The following is a 19675-nucleotide window of genomic DNA, read 5'->3' on the forward strand; positions in this document are numbered from 1 at the left end:
TGATCCAAATTGGGCTTGTCGGTATATTTTTCTTTCTGCTGCGTAATTGTCTAATGTTACTCCTAATCTCTTGAGAACTCTTTCCAACTAACCTGCAGTAAGTAAGCTATAAAAAAAAATTCTTACTGACCACTCTAAGCAAACAAATCTGATAATTTATTATTGATAAAATGATACTAACCTATCCTTAAATTCACTATCTATTTACAAAGGGAATATTAGCATTACAAAGTCATAATGGTACTCAACAGCCATCAGAAGTCTCCATTGTCCGAGTCCGCAAGGGACCTGCCTGGTGAGTTTAGTCCAAGTCTCCGTCCTGAAGGATCACAGGTTCGAAACGTCCCTCGATGAATCTTGATGTATCCATGGTGTTGAGTTTATGAGCACTAGAAAGATACTATTCACACCATGTTTCACTAATACTCTATCCACACGTCACGGTTAGAGCTTTCCTTATATAGTTATGATTGCGATCTTCCGCAGAATGGAAATTGCAGATTTGTTAATCTGATTCTGGTACAAAGAAGGTTACATCAATCAGATCAAACTAATACAACATCACTGTTTTGACACTGCGATATTTAAAACAAAGAAAATCTGAAAATAACTTGACATTGGGTTGTTATATTTTAAAACCCTGTCTCATATGTCTTTATATAATTATACAGTTTACTCACGCACACAACGCGGACTCTCTCTCTACTACGAGATATTAATCAAAGAACAGTTTTCTTCGTCCAACATTCGGCACTTCACCCCGTCACAATTTCGCGATGCGAACGTACGGCATAGTCACGTAATTACGCAGTGCGTCACGACTAATCCGTCATACATACAGCACTGTCTCTAAAATTCAGTTTTCCATTGACGATACCCACAAGAAATGACACTATCTTTGCATTCCCATTTAGATCCATATTTTCTACACATAGACACAGGAGATTCCGATCACAAATGGCCATATGGTCACCTCATAGACTGCCTGCTGACTAACTGGCCACCCTCAGAAGTGCGAGCATATATGGTCTCACATGGAGTGGGAGTTGAACAGAGGAACTCCCCCCAACCATAAATTTGAGATCTCCAAATCCACCAAGTTTATGGAAATCAGCAATGCGGCAAATTGTGTGGCTCACCAATCACTAATACTAGATCTAATGCGGAATGGAAAATGATCAGTGGTTTAATAGTAATTCGGTCGTCTAAATCAAGAGCCCAACGGGGAACCCCTGTTGGTTGTCTGCTTCACAGCTAGCATTATGACGCCAGAGCATCTTACGTAATTTCTTTGAGACTTAATTTCATAAATAATATATTTTTATTTTTATTTATAATTTTGTCAATGTTCCATTTAATTTAAACGTTATTATCCCAAAAGTACTTCTAAAATCACCTCCTCATGCTGTCTCTACTGTGAGTCGGCATTTGATTTTAGGGGCGCAGTCAGCAGAAACTTTTTTTTTTGTCTTCCCTCTTCACGCACGCTCAGTTCAGGGATTTTATAAGCCAGGTTAGGTGCCAGGCTGGCGAAGATGTTACACAACATGATGCAACCGAGCTCCTGTACTGACAAAGAAACTCCAAGCATACATACTTCCTACATATATATATCCGAATAAATATTCAATGTGATGATACGGTCACATCATGTATATATTTATTGAGAAAATAAACATATTTTAACATTCTCTTTCACTCTAGGAAGTTCAGTTTGATGCGCTACGTTACTTGACTGGTGAATGCAATTACGGTGGACGAGTTACTGATGATTGGGACCGAAGAACTCTCAACACAATTCTTAGCAAGTTCTATACTCCTGCAGCATTAGGTGAAGAGATTTATCCATTTGATCCTTCTGGTAAGTAAAGTGTTTTCATGTTTGTTCACTGTATATTGTTAAACTGGCTATAGTTGATCCTAGTCAAGGTTAATCTGAATTAAGTGCTACTGTAGGTGAGACTGGGGAGGTTTGATCTGCTTTTAGCATTTCATTTTTTATGTCATCACATAATGCATTTAAAATCAATCTTTGTAGACTGAAGGATAAGTAAACTATCAAGAGACATTTCTGCAGATAATTACAAGTGCAAATTAAATTTATGAACTTGGTGAAAAGTGGGTAATACCTCCCCAGTTGAGGGAGGTTTGACCCGCGCTGTGGGAGGTTTGACCTATACGTACAAAATATTATATCACTCGAGTTATTTTAATAATGTACTGCTATGGAAAGTACAGACAAAAATTAAAGACACATTTAGGTAGTTAATGTCTTTTCTAAAGAATTACAAACTGATATACATTGCTACTTTCAATGAAGTCAATCAATGAACATTTATGTTTACAAATTTAACTAGAAACTTGAAATGTGATGCCAGCCTTTCAGCTCCTTCTTGAAGAAGAGTGCTTGGGAGTTCCTTTAAATCCTCAAATGGCACAAAACCAACATCTTCAACAGGGTACATGAAAAATTCTGATTATGGTTGATAGCAGTGCAGAAATGTCACCTTACATTCTGAACCTTTGCTCTCTACCTTTTTTCCAACATAGTGACATCTAGTAGATTTTGATCATTTTTTGCCTGCTCATTTTGAAAATCATACAAAATTCATATGATACTGCACTCAGTGTTGGGAGCAGGTTAGAAATAAACCACGCTGTGCGTGCAGCCTGGCTATGCAATGTCACAACAACGGATTAAAGCACTACACTCGGTTTTGGGTCAGCTATCGCCCACCATATGCCATAAATTGGAATTCCTTTATGGAATTAAATCTTCTGTTCTTTTGTAGAATAATGAAAGAGCAGAACTTCTTGTAGATCATGGAAGATGAAAATGAGGGCTATTGGACTAGATGAGAGAGTGATTGAAAGGGTGGCTAAATTTCTATTAAACAGAACTCTGAGAATTAGAGTAGGTGAAGTGTTATCTGATCCTGTAATGTAATGATCAAGTTGGGGTTTCCACGAACCTACTACACTGGCGTAGCAGGGGGAGAGGTGATACTCCCACGTGGCGCTTCTCAGGTGGCGGATAGGGGGGTCCTAACCGGCTTGTTGGCGGACTTGAGGGAAATAAAATACCTCTCGCGGACCAAACACACTACCCCCTGTGGGTGGGGGACGCTCGTGCAGAATACACCCGCGGTATCCCCTGCCTGTCGTGAGAGGCGACTAAAAGGGGTGACCAAGGGATGATTAAATTAGAACCATGAAACCACTTTTGATTCATACCATCACACAGGGAACACCATGGGTTGCCTGTACTTGTGAGTTGTACCACTATATTCGGTACGAAATGGGTTTGTGATTAGTAGCAGCCTGGCCGGGGGGTTTCCAGTACCTGCGCGTCGTACCCATGTGAGCAACAGCGCGGGTCTGGGCGTAGCCTGTGAGTTGTACCACTATATAAGCGACACCGAGCGTCTGCATTGCCTGTGATTAGTATCCACTATGTGAGGAAAACCACGGGGCCCGTGGGACCGGCACCCGTGACTAGTACACCTAGGTTTGCGTTGGCTCTGAGTGGCGCCATTGTGTGAGAAACACCATAGGTCTGCGTTACCTGTACGAAGTACAATACTTGTGAGTAGTACCATCTTGTGTGGAACACTGTGAGTCTTCGCTACTTTTGATTAGTACCCCAACATGACAAATACCATGGTTCTACTTTACTCGCGACATGTACCATTCTGTGGGGCCTTAGACATGGATTTTGCACCCCTTTAGGCATCAAGCATCATTGTGCTTTATGAGTGGTCCCTTGATCAGTAATACCTTTATTTATGCCCTTTTTGAGTCTGATCCACTGTTTTGTTTGTTTGTTTTGTTTTGTTTTTGTTGGGTTCATGTCCATCCATTCATTCTTAATGACATTTTTTATTTTATTTTGGTCAGTGGATGAATTTCAACTTTTTATTACTTCATTTCATACCATTAGGGGCCGATGACCTCGATGTTAGGCCCCTTTAAACAACAAGCATCATCATCATCATCATCATCATCATCATCATCATCATCATCATCATCATCATCATCATCAAGTTGGGGTTCCACAAGGCAGTATTATTGGATCTTTGTGTTTTCTTATGTATAAATGAGTGAAGAATTGGAACCACAGATAAGGTATTTTGTGGATGATGTTATGCTGTATTGAGTGATAAATAAGTTAAAGGATTGTGAGCGACTGCAAAAACGACCTTGACAAAGTGAAGGAATTAATTTATTATCCACTTTGCAGAATTGTCAGATATTGCATCACTATCATTATTATACATCATCTGGGTCAAATTAAATGTTTGTGCCTGTGCCACTATTATTGTTTCGAGTATCGAAAACGCCTGACTCAGATGAACCATACAGTCCACTTTCCGATACTGTTTGCCACATTATTATATTCTGATGTATCTGAACTCAGACTGGAACAGGCTGTGTTTCTTATCTAAACAGAACATTTTTTTTTTTTTTTTTGCACTCCTGCTCAGAGTTCCCTCTTTTTTTTTAAATTATTCAATCAATCAATCAATCAATACTAATCTGCATTTAGGGCAGTCGCCCAGGTGGCAGATTCCCTATCTGTTATTTTCCTAGCCTTTTCTTAAATGATTTCAATGAAATTGGAAATTTATTGAACATCTCCCTTGGTAAGTTATTCCAATCCCTAACTCCCCTTCCTATAAATGAATATTTGCCCCAATTTGTCCTCTTGAATTCCAACTTTATCTTCATATTGTGATCTTTCCTACTTTTATAAATGCCACTCAAACTTATTCGTCTACTAATGTCATTCCACGCCATCTCCCCGCTGACAGCTCGGAACATACCACTTAGTCAAGTAGCTTGTCTTCTTTCTCCCAACTCTTTCGTGAGTTTCTGGTATTGAGAACCACTTAGCTTTTTCTGACTGTCACTCTGTTTATTTAAAATTAAATTTAAATCACATAAGTGCTGAACAACCTCACTCTTTATTATTCCAGGTTATTTTGAAAATGCAACGCTAGTGTTGTTGCTGTCGACAGCTAACTCCACTGATAGTTACATCACGGGTGCATAGATATCAGTGAGAAAGACCCAAGGCTGAGCAAGCAATCCTAATCCCACCCTTTAGCATCTCGCTAGTGCGTCTCCAGAACATCCCAGCTAGAATGTCAATTGAATGATCGGAATATTCAATATGCGTTGTTGTCTATTTTCAACTCCATTATTATGCGTATTATGCATTATCTTCAAGGAACGATATTGTGTAGGGTATTGTTCATGGTAGCTTTAAATGACGATGGGTGAAGAAGAATAATATAAACACAACTTATAAGTACAAAATGTTTATCAAAAGAAAAAAGCAGTTTAGGAAATGCGTCCGAAATGAAATATAAAACTCATTTAACATTTTTTAATAAAATCGTTCACTTTTGTACAAGGGAACCCTGGAATCATGTCCTCCAGGGGCTGGAAAAAAAGGGTCACTTTTATGGCAGTCAAACGCTTAAATGAATCAACAAAAACAACTCTATTTAAAACATGTTACAATGGCATAATCTTTAAAGTAGCCTATACTGTGTTACAGACATGTTATAAAACAACTTTACGAAACACACAATCAACACACTGTAATCTCTAAAACTGCATAAGACCTGTAGGCTCTACACCATCAGGAAAGCAACATTCTATTTACAACATGTTATAATGGTATATTGCAATTCAAGCACATTGTTCGAGCAAGTATACCATGTGATATTTAACAGACCTTTTTCTTTTTTTCCCAAAAATTGCAAACAGAAAATTCCTAAATTCTTCTATAAATCACAAACATAATATTTACAGAAGACTACAAATAAAATGCACTATTGTAATGCATAGATGGAATCCTTATAGTGCATGAAATTCAACTCTGTGTTAACTGAGGCGTTTGCTTGCTGATATTTAATTTTTTTTCTCCTCCTCGCTGTTGGGCTTCTAATATGTAATCCAGGTTTCTTATTGGCATAGATCTACTTTGTCTTGGGTCTACAGTTTTGTGATGGATGTAATGTTTGTAAAACCTATCAAGTAACAGGAGAATACTCTGCCAGAAGTCATCATCTTTCCATATGAGTTTGGTTTTAATTCATTTGGGGGTCCATACTGCAAATAGACAATATTGCCTGCTTGTAATATGAAGCTGCCCTTGAATCTGGAAAAAGAAATTGTGTTTGGTGTCGAAGTTCCCTATTTCTCCATTCTTTCCAACTTTTCAAGTACTCTTTCTCAATTTGATAGCCTCTTCTGGTGTAAGATTTTTTGCAGAAGATGAGCATTTTGTTTCAATGTCACTATCTTCATCAGGAAGCCCATGCGGACTCACTCCAAGTAATGGATGTTCCCAGTCAATGAACAGGCCACCCTTTCTAACTTCTTTCCTTATCACCTATGAAACTTCATATCTTCTCCCATATTCCATCGCAGGACAGTCAAACATTGAATAGGTTTGACTAATGACTGGCATCCAGTTGTCGGCTTCATTTTACAAACATTTCTGAAATATGATGAAGTTAGCAAGTTTGATCATATTTCTAGCCATTGACTGCTCTCACTTTGATGAAGTGTGTCAGTTTTGATGCGTTTTACCTCTTCTTTGGACTTGTTTAAATTGCTCAAGAATTCTTCAGATTCTTTTTTCAGAAGGATTTCATGCAAATCTACGCACTGCGCCATTACACCATAATCTCTTTCTCTTCATTCTGTAAGTTTGGGAATAAAGATTTTCTGTCTCTTCAACTGTTTACTTCTTTCACTTTTCCTCTTTCTTTTACTTCCTGTGTTTTTTTGCAAACAATCCAGGATTACACTTATTATCTCCTTGTGAAGATGGTAATGTGCTTTGCCAGAGATGCTCTGTACGACAGCTGCAGAGCACCTCGCTTCATATGAACCCTTGAGAGCAAAGTGTATTCTTTTGCCATCAGTAAACTTTGCAACTGTTGAGTTGTAGTGTTCGACTGTATTGCTGGTGACATCTTCAAGCAGGCTCCTGCTGTGCCTGCTCAAGTTCCTCATATGTATTTAAATAAAATTTACAATTCCACCTTTCCAATACAACATACTTTTGCAATGCAATTTTACATTACAGTTCCTCATGGCAATCAATATCTGATGTTAAAGGCTGGTTATAAGCAAATTAGGCACCAAATTTTTTCATCAGAGGAAGGGACTGGTTGCAACTCAGAAAAATAGCCCCATATGATACATTCTTTGTGTTCTCCAAAGAAGTGACTTGGGATATTTAAAATATCAAGTCACAGCTCATTGATTGGTTTGTTTGGATCTCCATTTTGTTTCTTCCTAAATCCTACTGCCTTTGTGACAGCTGTTCTACAGCACAAAATACTATCACCAATCTTTTTCCTCAACCACACTGTATTATTTCTTTGGTGCTAGTTGTTGCAGTAGACCTTAACTTATTTGAAAAATTTCTCAATAAGTGATTTTTACCCCCTTACTGCATGACTTTTTTTTTTCTTTCTGAAAAAATTCCTACTGCTTAAACATAGTGTCCTGACTTATGGAAAAATAGTTTTAAAAATCTTAACTTCATTTGGCAGATCTTTGTTGTCGGTTTATGGTTTGTGCCATATATGGGACAGCATGCAATAACGGTTATCATTCGATGGTATCAGTGGTAACTTGGAAACAGAAAATAGCATACCGGTACATTCAGAGAGGGTTATACATATCCAGTTAAAAGTACTACACTTAGAAGTTTTAGTTTTAATCTATGAAAATGACAAAAGGTTTCAGAAATTACACTAATTTAACAAGTCCTCGCAAACCATGGTGCAATAATAGTGAGTTCTTATGATACTTGTACACAAATACAGCTAGTTCTTACAACATGACACTAATCTAGCTAGTCCTCATGAAACTTCATGAAGAAATTTCTGTCCTTTTTAAGCACAGTTCTGCATTGCACTTCTGACATTATTACAAAAGATTTTCCTGTGCAGTCTGGGACCGCTACGGTAGCTGTGAAGGCCCTTCAGGAACTCTGAAAAGTGGTGGCAAAAGGGGCTCTGGTTAAGACGCAGCAGGTCGTTATGCTACTTAGGATCCAGAACGGGTAAAAAAAAAATAGTAAATAAATAAATGCAATGTAAATATTAATGTTATACCAGTTTTATAGTATCATTTGAAGCAATTCCACATACTGTATATCAGTTGACTATATTTGTAAGTAGTACAGGAGATATTATAATTAGAATTTTGTAAACAATATAAATTTATTAAGGATGAGCTGTGTGTTTAATAGAAAACATTGTTAGCGTAAATTGTATAATATTGTATTATAGGAAAAATTTTCTTCTCTTGTTAATTTAATATTTAGTGCTTGACAATAATGTATTTTAGTGTACCATTTGCCACCGAGGTAGACACCTCATTTGCAAATAAAGAGATTTTGATTTGATTTGATTTTACTTGCAATGACCACGTTTTTCCAGCCAGATTGGTATGTGATTTACTTCGTCCTGTCATACAACACGCTGTAGGACTTCTGTTGCAGACCCCCTCTTCGTTTTAATATCCAGTTGTTTTTGGACTTCGTTGCTTGGCCTACCTCGTTTTCTTGATACCGCTTTCCCAGCTCTACAGAGGGTAATCACAACAGCTACCTTGAAATCAACCAGGGGCATGTAGAATGAGTTATTTTTTCTCCAGAGCAACCAGCTATTTACACAATCTGAGTCTATGAGGGGAAAGAATATCTTCAGATACCACTTCTTTGAACTGATTTGAATCCTGTAATATGTCATATCTCTTTCCTTCTATACATAATGCACTATCATCATCTGATAGATCAGGGTCGTCACTAATATTCCCGTCGGGTATAATTAGTATGTGAGTTGAAGAGGCATAAAACTTTCCTACATCCATTGCAGTAAACCAACTGAAAGGAAAGAGATTGGACTGTTATACTTCCAGTAGCAAGAAATAGGTTATGTCACAACTGCATGTTGTGCCATATCTGTCACAAACCTAATTTGAAATATTATAATTACTCCAGTAGACAAATGTTCAAATTTACCTCTTTACAGGTGTCCTGACATATCAATGCTTCCACAGTAATTTTATAAAAACACAAATCGAACTATTACTGTACAAAATACAACTCTCTTGTGGTCAGATATCTAGTCCAACTGCTTACAACACAAACAAGGAAAGAATGTCAAATAGTTCCTCAATCTCTCAGCAGATGGCACATGCTGCTTGCATCCAGTTATTGTTGATAGTGTACCATATCTGTCACTCTATGCAGTAATGAAATAAACACTTCAATATAGGCTGTATAAAAATAAAACCGGTGTGTGCCATATCTGTCACAGTATGCGGTAAGGGGTTACATTCTATTTTCTCTACTGTAAGTGACGTGTAAGTCCTACTTTATAAAATTTTCATATACATGCTACTATCACCATCAGCAATAAGACGATTATACAATTAACCATACATCACTTTGCTTTGTAGGAAACCCTCTGTAATAATAGCAGGCTCCATACCTGAAGTGTTCTGGCCTTGACTCCAGTTTTTGTAGCATGTGTGAGGTTTTGGTTCTACCCAGCTGTATTGGCTTAGCACGAGGTGTGCGACATTTGTTGTGATGCTGACATACAGCACCTGCCTTGTAACTATTTATTTATAGCCCCATCACGTTTAAATCATAAACTTACCACTCGGGAGGGTGACGAGTAGTCAGTTCGGAATGACCCCTTGCACCAGCCACCATCAGCGATGACTGTGATCAATGGTTTCTCATCCTTGTCAACATCTCCACATTTTGATGCTAGTTTTCAGCGTTCTTCGATTCAGAGTCTGCTGTAGTGTGCCATTTATCGGATAGAACTTCTTCATGCCATTTAAAGGTTTTATCAGTCATTGATGGAATGTTCATCCATGACAAAAGTTCTTCGAGGTGGGCATGTCCACTGCCCATTGTAATGGAGCTGCTGACTGCACAAGTATTATTATCCATTTCATCATTTCAATCATTTTTCTGACCAGATTGTTTTTGTATGATTGCACGTATTGCACTTAAAAATAAAACCACATCTAAGTCCAGTTCTCTTTTTTCTCAAAAATGACATGCCTTTGAAAGAACACGCACATGGACTGTGATTATCAAAAGTCTTTTATCTGGCCAAACACGTCTCCTATGTTAATAATTCTTCGTCTCCACTTAGAGTAGGTGTGATTACTTCTTGGTTCTGGTTGTTATTAACTTCGTCATTATTACAAGTTGTCCATTTCATGACCGTATCGATGAATATAATCAAGAAGTTAGTAAAATAACCACCTAATCGATACTTTATTATTGCTAATTTATATTCAATTTTGCCTGAGGCAATAATAAAGTATCCATTAGGTGGTTATTTTACTAACTTCTTGATTCGTCATTATTATTAATTTTAGGAGAGATATTCTGTGCCATCAAAGGAGAGAAACAATTGGTATTGTAATAAATAGTTAATGCTACATAGGTAACATGAATTGGTCACTCTTTGATGGTAACATGGGGTTACTGATAACACCAGGACTTTTTGTCAAATATATTTGCAGTCTTAATATCAAACTTAATGTTGTTGTTCTGTACAACTAACAGTACCTATCTTTAAGTTATTAAACTATTCCCAGTTCAGACTTGGTATTATTCGAGTATGTAAAAATTATTAGAGTATGTTCAAAATATGACCACAGTTAGACAAGTTATAAAATTGTGTAAAATAAAAATTACAATTTTATCATAAACAGCTATTAAATTTAAAAAATGTAAGTAAATAGGAAGGCAGTAATGCTATTTTACAATATGGATTTAAGTAATTTAGTTATGATAGTAAGGTGATTTCAAAACATAGCCCCAGGAGCTCTCACTTGGGAGCACGGTTTGTCGACCACGGGACTCTTATCTGAGTCCTGGCATTCTTCCACTTATTTGTGCCAGGCTGTTCACTTTCATATACCCTACTGTATCTGACCTTCCTTGGTCAACTCTTGTTCTCCTGCTGACCCTGATGGTATTAGGTTTGCCTAAGGAGACTTTATCATGTTCTTCGTGGTCCTTGTCTCTCTCTGGCCGATACCTTCATTTTTTGATGTGTCGGACTCCTTATATTTTTCGCTCTTTGATTAGTGTTAGTAGAGGATGGTTTAGGTGTGTTTTGTCTTTAAGTAATTATCACCACCACCGTCTTTCACAGTACAAAACTTTGTCAATTATAAGAAAACAAATGTAAGGTACCTTATAAAAATACTATGGGTTGATACAAAATGTGTGGTATTTAAAAACCTTCATAGATTGAAACACCCATTATAGGTCACTTTTAGAAATTTTTGCAGAGGTTCCTTTCCATTTACATACAATTTTCAGAAACTTCATTGCGGGTCTCCCTGCACTCTGTATCCTTATTCACTATAATAGCAACAAAATTAGAAAAGTAAGGATCAGTCTCTGGAACCCCAGTGATGATAAATATACGAACATATAAATATGGTACAAGCACAAGTCTCTCAACTTACACCAATGTTGATGTAAATAGGGGTGATGTGTGCCAACAGTTTTGTCATGACCTTCGACCTCAACTATGAAAAGTGAGAATGCTCCAGACTCTATAAACAGAGTTCCACCCAGAATGTGGAGTTTTGTACTATCGCAATATAAAACTATTATCATTTCCACCTGTTCAGTACAATGTGTTTTAATCTTAAAGGTTAATTAGTATGAATATTTTTATATCTTTATATTGTGATATAATCAATACAGAACCAAAAGATGAATTAAATTTCTTGCAATGAGTTTTATACTGTTGCCTCAACTCTTCAGCGTATATGGTGAATGTTGTGAGGGCAGCTCTGGACAGATGGGAGGGAAGATGTTTCATTTACTGGACAAGAAATTAAAAATTTGTGCTTTGCTGATTATACAGCTTTGTTAGCAAACAGTCAACACTAATTATTTGAACTCATTCCGTTAATTGAAAGAGAGCCAGGAACTTGGTTTAGAACTGAACACCTAGAAAACAAAAATGATTGTGGGCAGGCAGAGTAAAAACTGCTCAAAAATAAAGTAGATAGACTGAAATTGTCTGTGAATACATTTATTTTTGATCTCTGATAAAAAAAAATTCTGGATCATCATGATTAAAGTTCAAATGAAGATGTAACCTGGCTGTGGTGGAAATGAAAGTATTAAGAATACTGTGGGAAGATCATCAGATTTTCAAGAACCTGAAAATGAGGCTGGTAAACTAATTCCATGGATCGATCACCACACAAATAACTCTGTTCTAAAAGAGCTTGAAATTGAAGGGGAACTCTCAGGCCAGATTTGGTTCCATCAACTGAAATACTTTGGCTATGTAATAAGGATAGGTCCAAAAAACTATTTAAAAAAAGCTGATCATCCTGATCTAAACTATGGGAAGAGGCCATGAGGAAGAGTACCAACAGATTAGAGTTACATGTGAAAGGACAATATATGATCTAATCCAGCAAGTCACTGACAGAGAATCGTGGAGAAAAATAGTATATACAGGTGTATTAGAAATGTTCCACCAAAAAAAAAAATCAGGGATGCCCTTTGTGTTATGTTAAGAAGGATGGTGCAGTCGGATTGGCGGAGGAAATTTTTCTTTTCAAGAAAATGAGGTTAATTTTTTACTTCCGTGCACGATTCAAATTGATGAAATTGCTGTGTTTGCTATACCAGAGAGCCAGCTACTGCCTGTTGGTGTGCATCAGAGGAAGGGAGGGAAAGGAGGGGAAGTGGGAAGTGGGAGACACAGGTAATACTCGCTGCGAATGCACAAGTGTATTGTTTGTTCTGCACAAACTCGCTGCTATGCGAACCCCATAGAAAGAGAAGATGAACTTGTGCCAAGAATACAGGCAGTTTTTAAGGTCATTAGATCCACTGATTATTTTAAAGTCACAATCATTTCATCATCATTTGTTTTAAATTCTTGTTCATCATCATCATCTTCATTTCCCTTTATCCAGCTGTAGCTGGGTTGGGGAAAATATGGTTCCTCTCCACTTTCTTTAGTAGGGGACACCCTAACATTTTCCGAGGCACCATATCTGCTTTATCCATATAGGCTATTGTTATGATGGGCTCGCCACACCCAAAGGCATTTTATACCTACTGCCAGGTTCAAAATTAGGCCACCCCTAACATGGAGTCAGATGCTTTTCATAGTCACTCCTCTGGAGTGCAGATGCTACAGGTTTGCCCCTTCCGCCATCTCCACCGTACCAAAATCCACCTTCTCCGCCGTAGATGTCGTTGAAGTCTTCACTCACAACCCTGAACTGGGTCCCATACCAGATGTTACATACCGGGTCAGTGTGCTCTGGGACTCGCATAGGCTGGGGCGCCACTCCCTGGGTAGCGCTGTCTCCGAAGAGGGTCCCTACCTGCTACCTACTTAAATTCCTTTTAGTGGATTTTAATTTTTTATATCATGTCATCCACTTTGTACCATTAGGGGCCCTTGACTTAGATATTAGGTCGCTTTAAAAACATCCATAATCATCATCAGATAGATGATGAACACTTATTGACTAGTTACCACGGTATCATTTTTATGTCCACGCTAATTCCAAATAGGCCCCCAGCCCAAAAACATATCCATGTTTAAACACAGTTCTAATATCTGAAAGCCCTAATGGTAAGTACATTTGAGATACTACTTACTAGACTGTGCTCCTTAAAGAAGTGTTATTCTATGTCCTAGGCACGTATTATGCTCCTCGTGTGCTGGGCCATGAGGACTTCTTGAACTACATCCGTGGTCTTCCCTTGCTCACCCATCCTTCAGTATTTGGAATGAATGAAAATGCTGATATAGTCAAGGATCAGCAGGAGACAGATTTGCTCTTTACAAGCATGCTGCTTACACAGGTAATAGTCATAGATATCGGGTATTTGTTGACACAACTCTTTGTAAGCTAAGCTTTAATGTTCTCTTCTGTGTTCTGTGGCTGCTAAGGACCGAATGGTGAGTAAGAACTTTGTTTATAATGCACATGCACATAATCTTTCTATTCAGTCTGATGTAAATGAGTATATTAATGTGAGATTTAAAAAGAATATATATTTAATTTTATTTTTATTTTTGCTCTTCCAAGGATTTGGTTCAACGTCGGGTAAGTGGATAATTTATGTTATTTTGTTGTTCTACTTTCTTCTAAAAAGCTAGGATTGGAGAACTACACAGGCTGTATTTTAATTAAAGGCCAGGTTTTAATAAAAATTACCAAACATTTTATTTTTAAACCACATTTATTTTTAGATTTTACATACATTTCTTTATTTTTTTTACATAGTTGCCTTGTACATTTAGTCATATCTTAAAACTAAGTTTTGAAATCCCTCTTCAAAGAAGTCCTCCACCTGCTCTGACAGCCAAGAGTTCACGGCCATTTCCATTTCTCTATCGTCTTTGAAGCACTTCCCATTGAGATGACGTTTCAGCTGCCAAAAAGGATGGAAATCGCTTGGAAGGACAGGGCTATACGGTGGGTGGTCCAAAACTTTCCACCTGAAAGAGTCAGTCAGTTCCCGAGTCTGGACAGCAGTGTGAGGCCTTGTGTTATCGTGAAGGAGCAAAATTCCCTTTGTTTGCATGCCGCGACTTTTGTTCTGAACCACACGTCGGAGACCTAGACACTTGAGGAAGATCCATTGAGACAGTGGTTATCGTGAATCTTCTGTTCTCATGATGTTTCATGTCAATTGCAGTCACCAAATCTTCTGTGATCACAGATAGTCGACCTGAGCATTCTTTGTCGTGAGCTTTTTCATGGCCACTTTTGAACTCTCTTACCCATTTTCACACTTAACCTTCACTTATTGCATTATCACCGTACACTTTACAAAGCTGATGATGAGTGACTGCAACCGACATGTTTCTTGCACTCAAAAAATGTATTGCAGACTTAAGAAACCGTACCTCATACTTATCATAATGTCAGATCTATTCACTTATAAGAAGACTAACCATGCCTGTGGCTTTGCCCTGCTTAAGTCAGCCATGTAAGCTCCCCATGTTATTTATATACTGCCTTGTGCCAAATTCAACTAGATGAGGGTAGTAATGGAAAATGAACAAACAAATGCTGAATTAAATCAAATAGTGTTTATTCTCGATTATGTTTCTATTCTCATCGCTAGCTTTGTTTGATTTCTGATGTTGTAACGGTAGCTAATGCATAGGATGGATGCCCTTTTTTTCACCCTAGCTTGTCCGGCTCCATGGATAAATGGTTAGCGTGCTGGCCTTTGGTCACAGGGGTCCCGGGTTCGATTCCCGGCAGGGCCGGGAATTTTAACTTAAATTGGTTAATTTTTCTGGCATGGGGGCTGGGTGTATGTGTTATCTTCATCATCATTTCATCCTCATCACGACGGGCAGGTCGCCTATGGCCGTCAAATCAAAAGACCTGTATCTGTCGAGCCGAACTTGTCCTCGGACACTTCTGGCACTAAAAGCCATACACCGTTTTTATTTACGGGGGATACACAGGAAAGAATGACCTTTAGGAGGAGAATTGTGGGAATGAGGGATACACTGGAGAAACTCGCCAAGTTATGCAACATCTCAGTTGAAAAGCTACAAAAGAGAAGTGAAAGACTTGAGAACATCTGGAAGGAATGCAAAGAAAAAGGAATAAATCTAGAGATAGAAGATCTGATGGAATGTATAAATGTGGTTGATAAATGACTGCAAGATATAAGATAATAATATTATTATTATTATTATTATTATTATTATTATTATTATTATTATTATTATTATTATTATTATTATTTATTCTGCTCTTGGAGCGATTGGTTCAGTGATGGGCCAAAAGCATGGAGGAGGCTACTAACCAACTACAGAGCCTCTACAGTATTGCAGCAAAACCGGCTTGAGGTTCAACCTACAGAAGACTGAGTTTATGACTAATATAAATAAGGCTCTTTCTACAATCCCACTAGGAAACAACACCATAAGTAAAGTTCCTGCAGTCAAATACTTAGGAGAATGGATCTCAACAAGCGAGAGTGAAACTTTGGCCATAGACACCAGATGCATCCAGTTAGAGAGGGCCTATCATTCCTGTAAAAGCATTCTACACCTCCAAGTACCTTTCCAAGAACCTAAAGCTGAAGCATTACAACTCAGTAGTACTCTGTACTTTACATTCTGAGTGCCTCTTGATGAATTGAAAGGGTCCAACTAGAACTTAAATAGAGGAAGATCTTGAGGAGGATACTAGGAACCATAAGAGAGGAGGATACCGCCTACAAGATCAGGCACAACAACGAGCTCTACAAACATCAGGAAGACCTAGTCACATGTATGAGGAAAAGGCGACTGACCTTCTATGGACACAGGACCCACCTGAAACCCTGCATGCTTACCAACAGAATCCTCAAAGTGACAAGTACTGAAGGGAAAAGGCTTTGAAGACCAGGTGGATCACCTCAGTAGACTTAGACTTAGCGGAACTGCAGATCCCATTAGAGACCACGGAGAACTGATCCCAGTACGGTACACACAGGCCATCCTACAGGAAGTCTTCCCACTGTCCCTCACAAGCAAAAATAGTACAGGGACCAACAGACCTAAGTAGACGAATGGGAGGAAGCAGGCACACAGCCAAAAAATGAAAGCGTACTGGGTCAAGAAAAAGCATAAATCGCCAGCTAAGAGTCAAGATCAGCTCAGGGATGCTGGGGACAGTACAAACACCCATTCCCTGGGCTAAGGGAATTAACTATTTAAGATCTCTGATCCAGCCAGAAATTGAACCCAGGGGCCTTCTGATCCATTCAGGCAAGGAGCTGGACAATAGATACTGATGAGAAAGGCTGTTCAAAATAGCTTGTGTTCTTCTTTCTTTAGCTGGTCTGGAAGCTGATTCAGGGACTCAGGTGTGGGTCATCAAGCTCTATTAAATGACTGGACACACTCTCTCTAGCCAAATGGTAGTGAAGGAGTATAATACATTCTTGGGCATTTGGACATCAATAATTGTTGCCATAGTACCGTAATACTTCTCTTGTGTCCTAATAAATTTTAGATTATCATTTGAATGAATTATTTCAATAATATTTCTGTGCATGGGAGTCATGATGCATATGGTGCGTCAGCGGCACTACCTCTGAGCTTTGCGTCATGACAGGTAATGAAGTGGAATCAAAAAAAGAATATTTTGTTCAGTCATAGATATTTAATAATGTCCTATGACAGATAAATACATTTTTGAATATTTCTGATAAAAATGCTGCGTGGTAGAATTGGTGTTATTGCTGTGTGAACAATCGCTGCACAACATACCTAGTCAATGCTGTAGCCTGTAATGGTGTACTGCAACAAACTCAGGTAGATAAAGCATTGCTTGGAGTCAATTACTTCTGTCTTTTGTGGATTTCTATGAAGAATTGTTGAAGATACAAGCCTGGCTGTCCTGGACACACTCTACAATAGAACATGCAGTCCTGAGCTGCTGCCCCTCTTTGTAACACTGTCTGAACAGCTTCTGCAATCTATGCCCATTCTTCTTAGCCACACATTTGTTGACAAAGTGTGGAAATGTGTTTCTGTAGGCAGTGTAATCGATTTCGGAAGCCTATCACATGGTATTTCTTCTGCTAGCAAGGCCCTACAACCTCACTATTCTCAGCTGACATAACAGAAAATTATGCCGAATTATAATGACTACAGAGATGGCAATTAACAATTAACCTCATGCCCATTTTGAGCATATGTTTAACAATACAACAGCTCAACAATTCAGATATGAGGTCCACTTGTTTACATAGATACTGCTGGAAATACGAGCTTTAATATTTGGTATGTAGTGTGACACATGTGCGTCGTCATCAGCATTAAGTGAAAGTGGAGTCATGACACACGTGTTGTCATCGGCTGTGAATATGTTAAACAGCATCATTCATCATCAGAACCACAGAAAATCCACTTCTTATCATTTACCTTTTTAAAACAATTTTCAGATTTCCCTCCTTGGAATAAATTTGGTGTAACATGAAATATTTGTCAAACTTTGTTACAAGGTCCATTAACATTGATGTTCCTTTTCCTCAGGATGTTGAAGCTGGAGACTCTGGAGGTAAATCAGCTGATGAAACAGTGTTGGACGTGGCTCTTGACATTTTGAACAAGCTGCCTAAGAACTATGATCTAGTCAGCGCACTTGAGAAATATCCCACATCATATAGGCAGTCTATGAATACGGTACTGGTGCAAGAGATGGGTCGCTTCAATGTCTTACTTACCTGTATTCGCAACAGCCTCGTTCAAGTGCGGAAGGCTATCAAAGGTGAGATGTTTTTCTGATTTAGATATCTTCAAGGTTTAAGTTATATTCACCCAGATACTTCTGAATGCCCCTGAAGATGGTTTTCCGTGGTTTCCCATTTTCACACCAGGCAAATGCTGGGGCTGTACCTTAATTAAGGCCACGGCCGCTTCCATCCAACTCCTAGGCCTTTCCTATCCCATCGTCGCCATAAGACCTATCTGTGTCGGTGCGACGTAAAGCCCCTAGCCAAAAAAAAAAAAACAAAAAAAAAAAAAAACTTCTGAATGCTTACTTGGTGATCTGAGAATTAAGACTTTAGGATCTTCAGGCGTGCCATGCTCCAGAATGATTTCTAACGCTGTGCTAGCTCAGGTTCTCAGTTGCTCGATTGCTCTTTGTCAGACTCCAAAGGTGTCTCCTAAGTTGCTTTAAAAGTTTCTGTACTGGGCGAGTTGGCCATGCGCGTAGAGGCGCGCGGCTGTGAGCTTGCATCCGGGAGATAGTAGGTTCGAATCTCACTATCGGCAGCCCTGAAGATGGTTTTCCGTGGTTTCCCATTTTCACACCAGGCAAATGCTGGGGCTGTACCTTAATTAAGACCACGGCTGTTTCCTTCCAACTCCTAGGTCTTTCCTATCCCATCGTCGCCATAAGACCTATCTGTGTCGGTGCGACGTAAAGCCCCTAGCAAAAAAAAAAAAAAGAGTTTCTGTGTTAATTTGTTTCTGAAGGGAGAAGCCCTCCAGTGTGCACTTGTGGCAGTCATCCAGTACACATCCTCGTGGAGTTACTGGAGTTGAATGATCTGCACTGTAGTCTAAAACTTTCAAGCACCATTTCTCTCATTCTACAAGATGACAAGCAGTCAGCAGACCTCGTCATCTGTTGTTTGAAGGATAGTGGCCTTTTTTAGTGTGTTTAAACATTTAAGTTTCAGCTTATTTGTATTTTTTAACCATATTTTTATCTATCTTTGTGTATTTTTAATTTGAATGAAGTACATGTGATTGTTCTATTTTAATACTTTCAAATCTATTTTAAAGTCATTTTATAAGAAAATAGGGCATTGCAAATTATATACACTGATTATTTTTCATTAATAATAACGTAATCTATAATCTTCATATCCGTATTGACAAATTACACAATTATAAATAGGAAAGGAATTCCACCTTATCAATACTTGTTTATTATAACTATTATACTACAGTACTGGTTTCAACCCCCCAGGTTTGGGTCATCCTCAGCTGAACAATACATTCACATATAGTACATCAAGAAATGATTGATATTACTTTGTCTGGGGAATGCCATATGATAACAAATGTTTAAATACATCCAA

The 19675-nt window shown here is 38.3% G+C and overlaps 1 protein-coding gene and 1 pseudogene across 1 annotated transcript in view; one reads left to right on the forward strand and one right to left on the reverse strand.

Moving 5' to 3' along the window:
- The window catches only part of Dhc36C (Dynein heavy chain at 36C), a 911918-nt gene that overhangs the window by 858586 nt on the left and 33657 nt on the right, over positions 1–19675 (forward strand). Inside the window, exons 50-52 of the mRNA XM_068227203.1 lie at positions 1705–1861; positions 13758–13924; positions 18117–18351. Of these exons, the coding sequence (XP_068083304.1) occupies positions 1705–1861; positions 13758–13924; positions 18117–18351 (559 nt within the window). The remainder of the gene's footprint in view (positions 1–1704; positions 1862–13757; positions 13925–18116; positions 18352–19675) is intronic.
- Positions 6104–9961, reverse strand: LOC136872091 (uncharacterized; annotated as a pseudogene).

The sequence above is a fragment of the Anabrus simplex genome, chromosome 4, assembly GCF_040414725.1.
Source record: "Anabrus simplex isolate iqAnaSimp1 chromosome 4, ASM4041472v1, whole genome shotgun sequence".
NCBI lineage: Eukaryota > Metazoa > Arthropoda > Insecta > Orthoptera > Tettigoniidae > Anabrus > Anabrus simplex.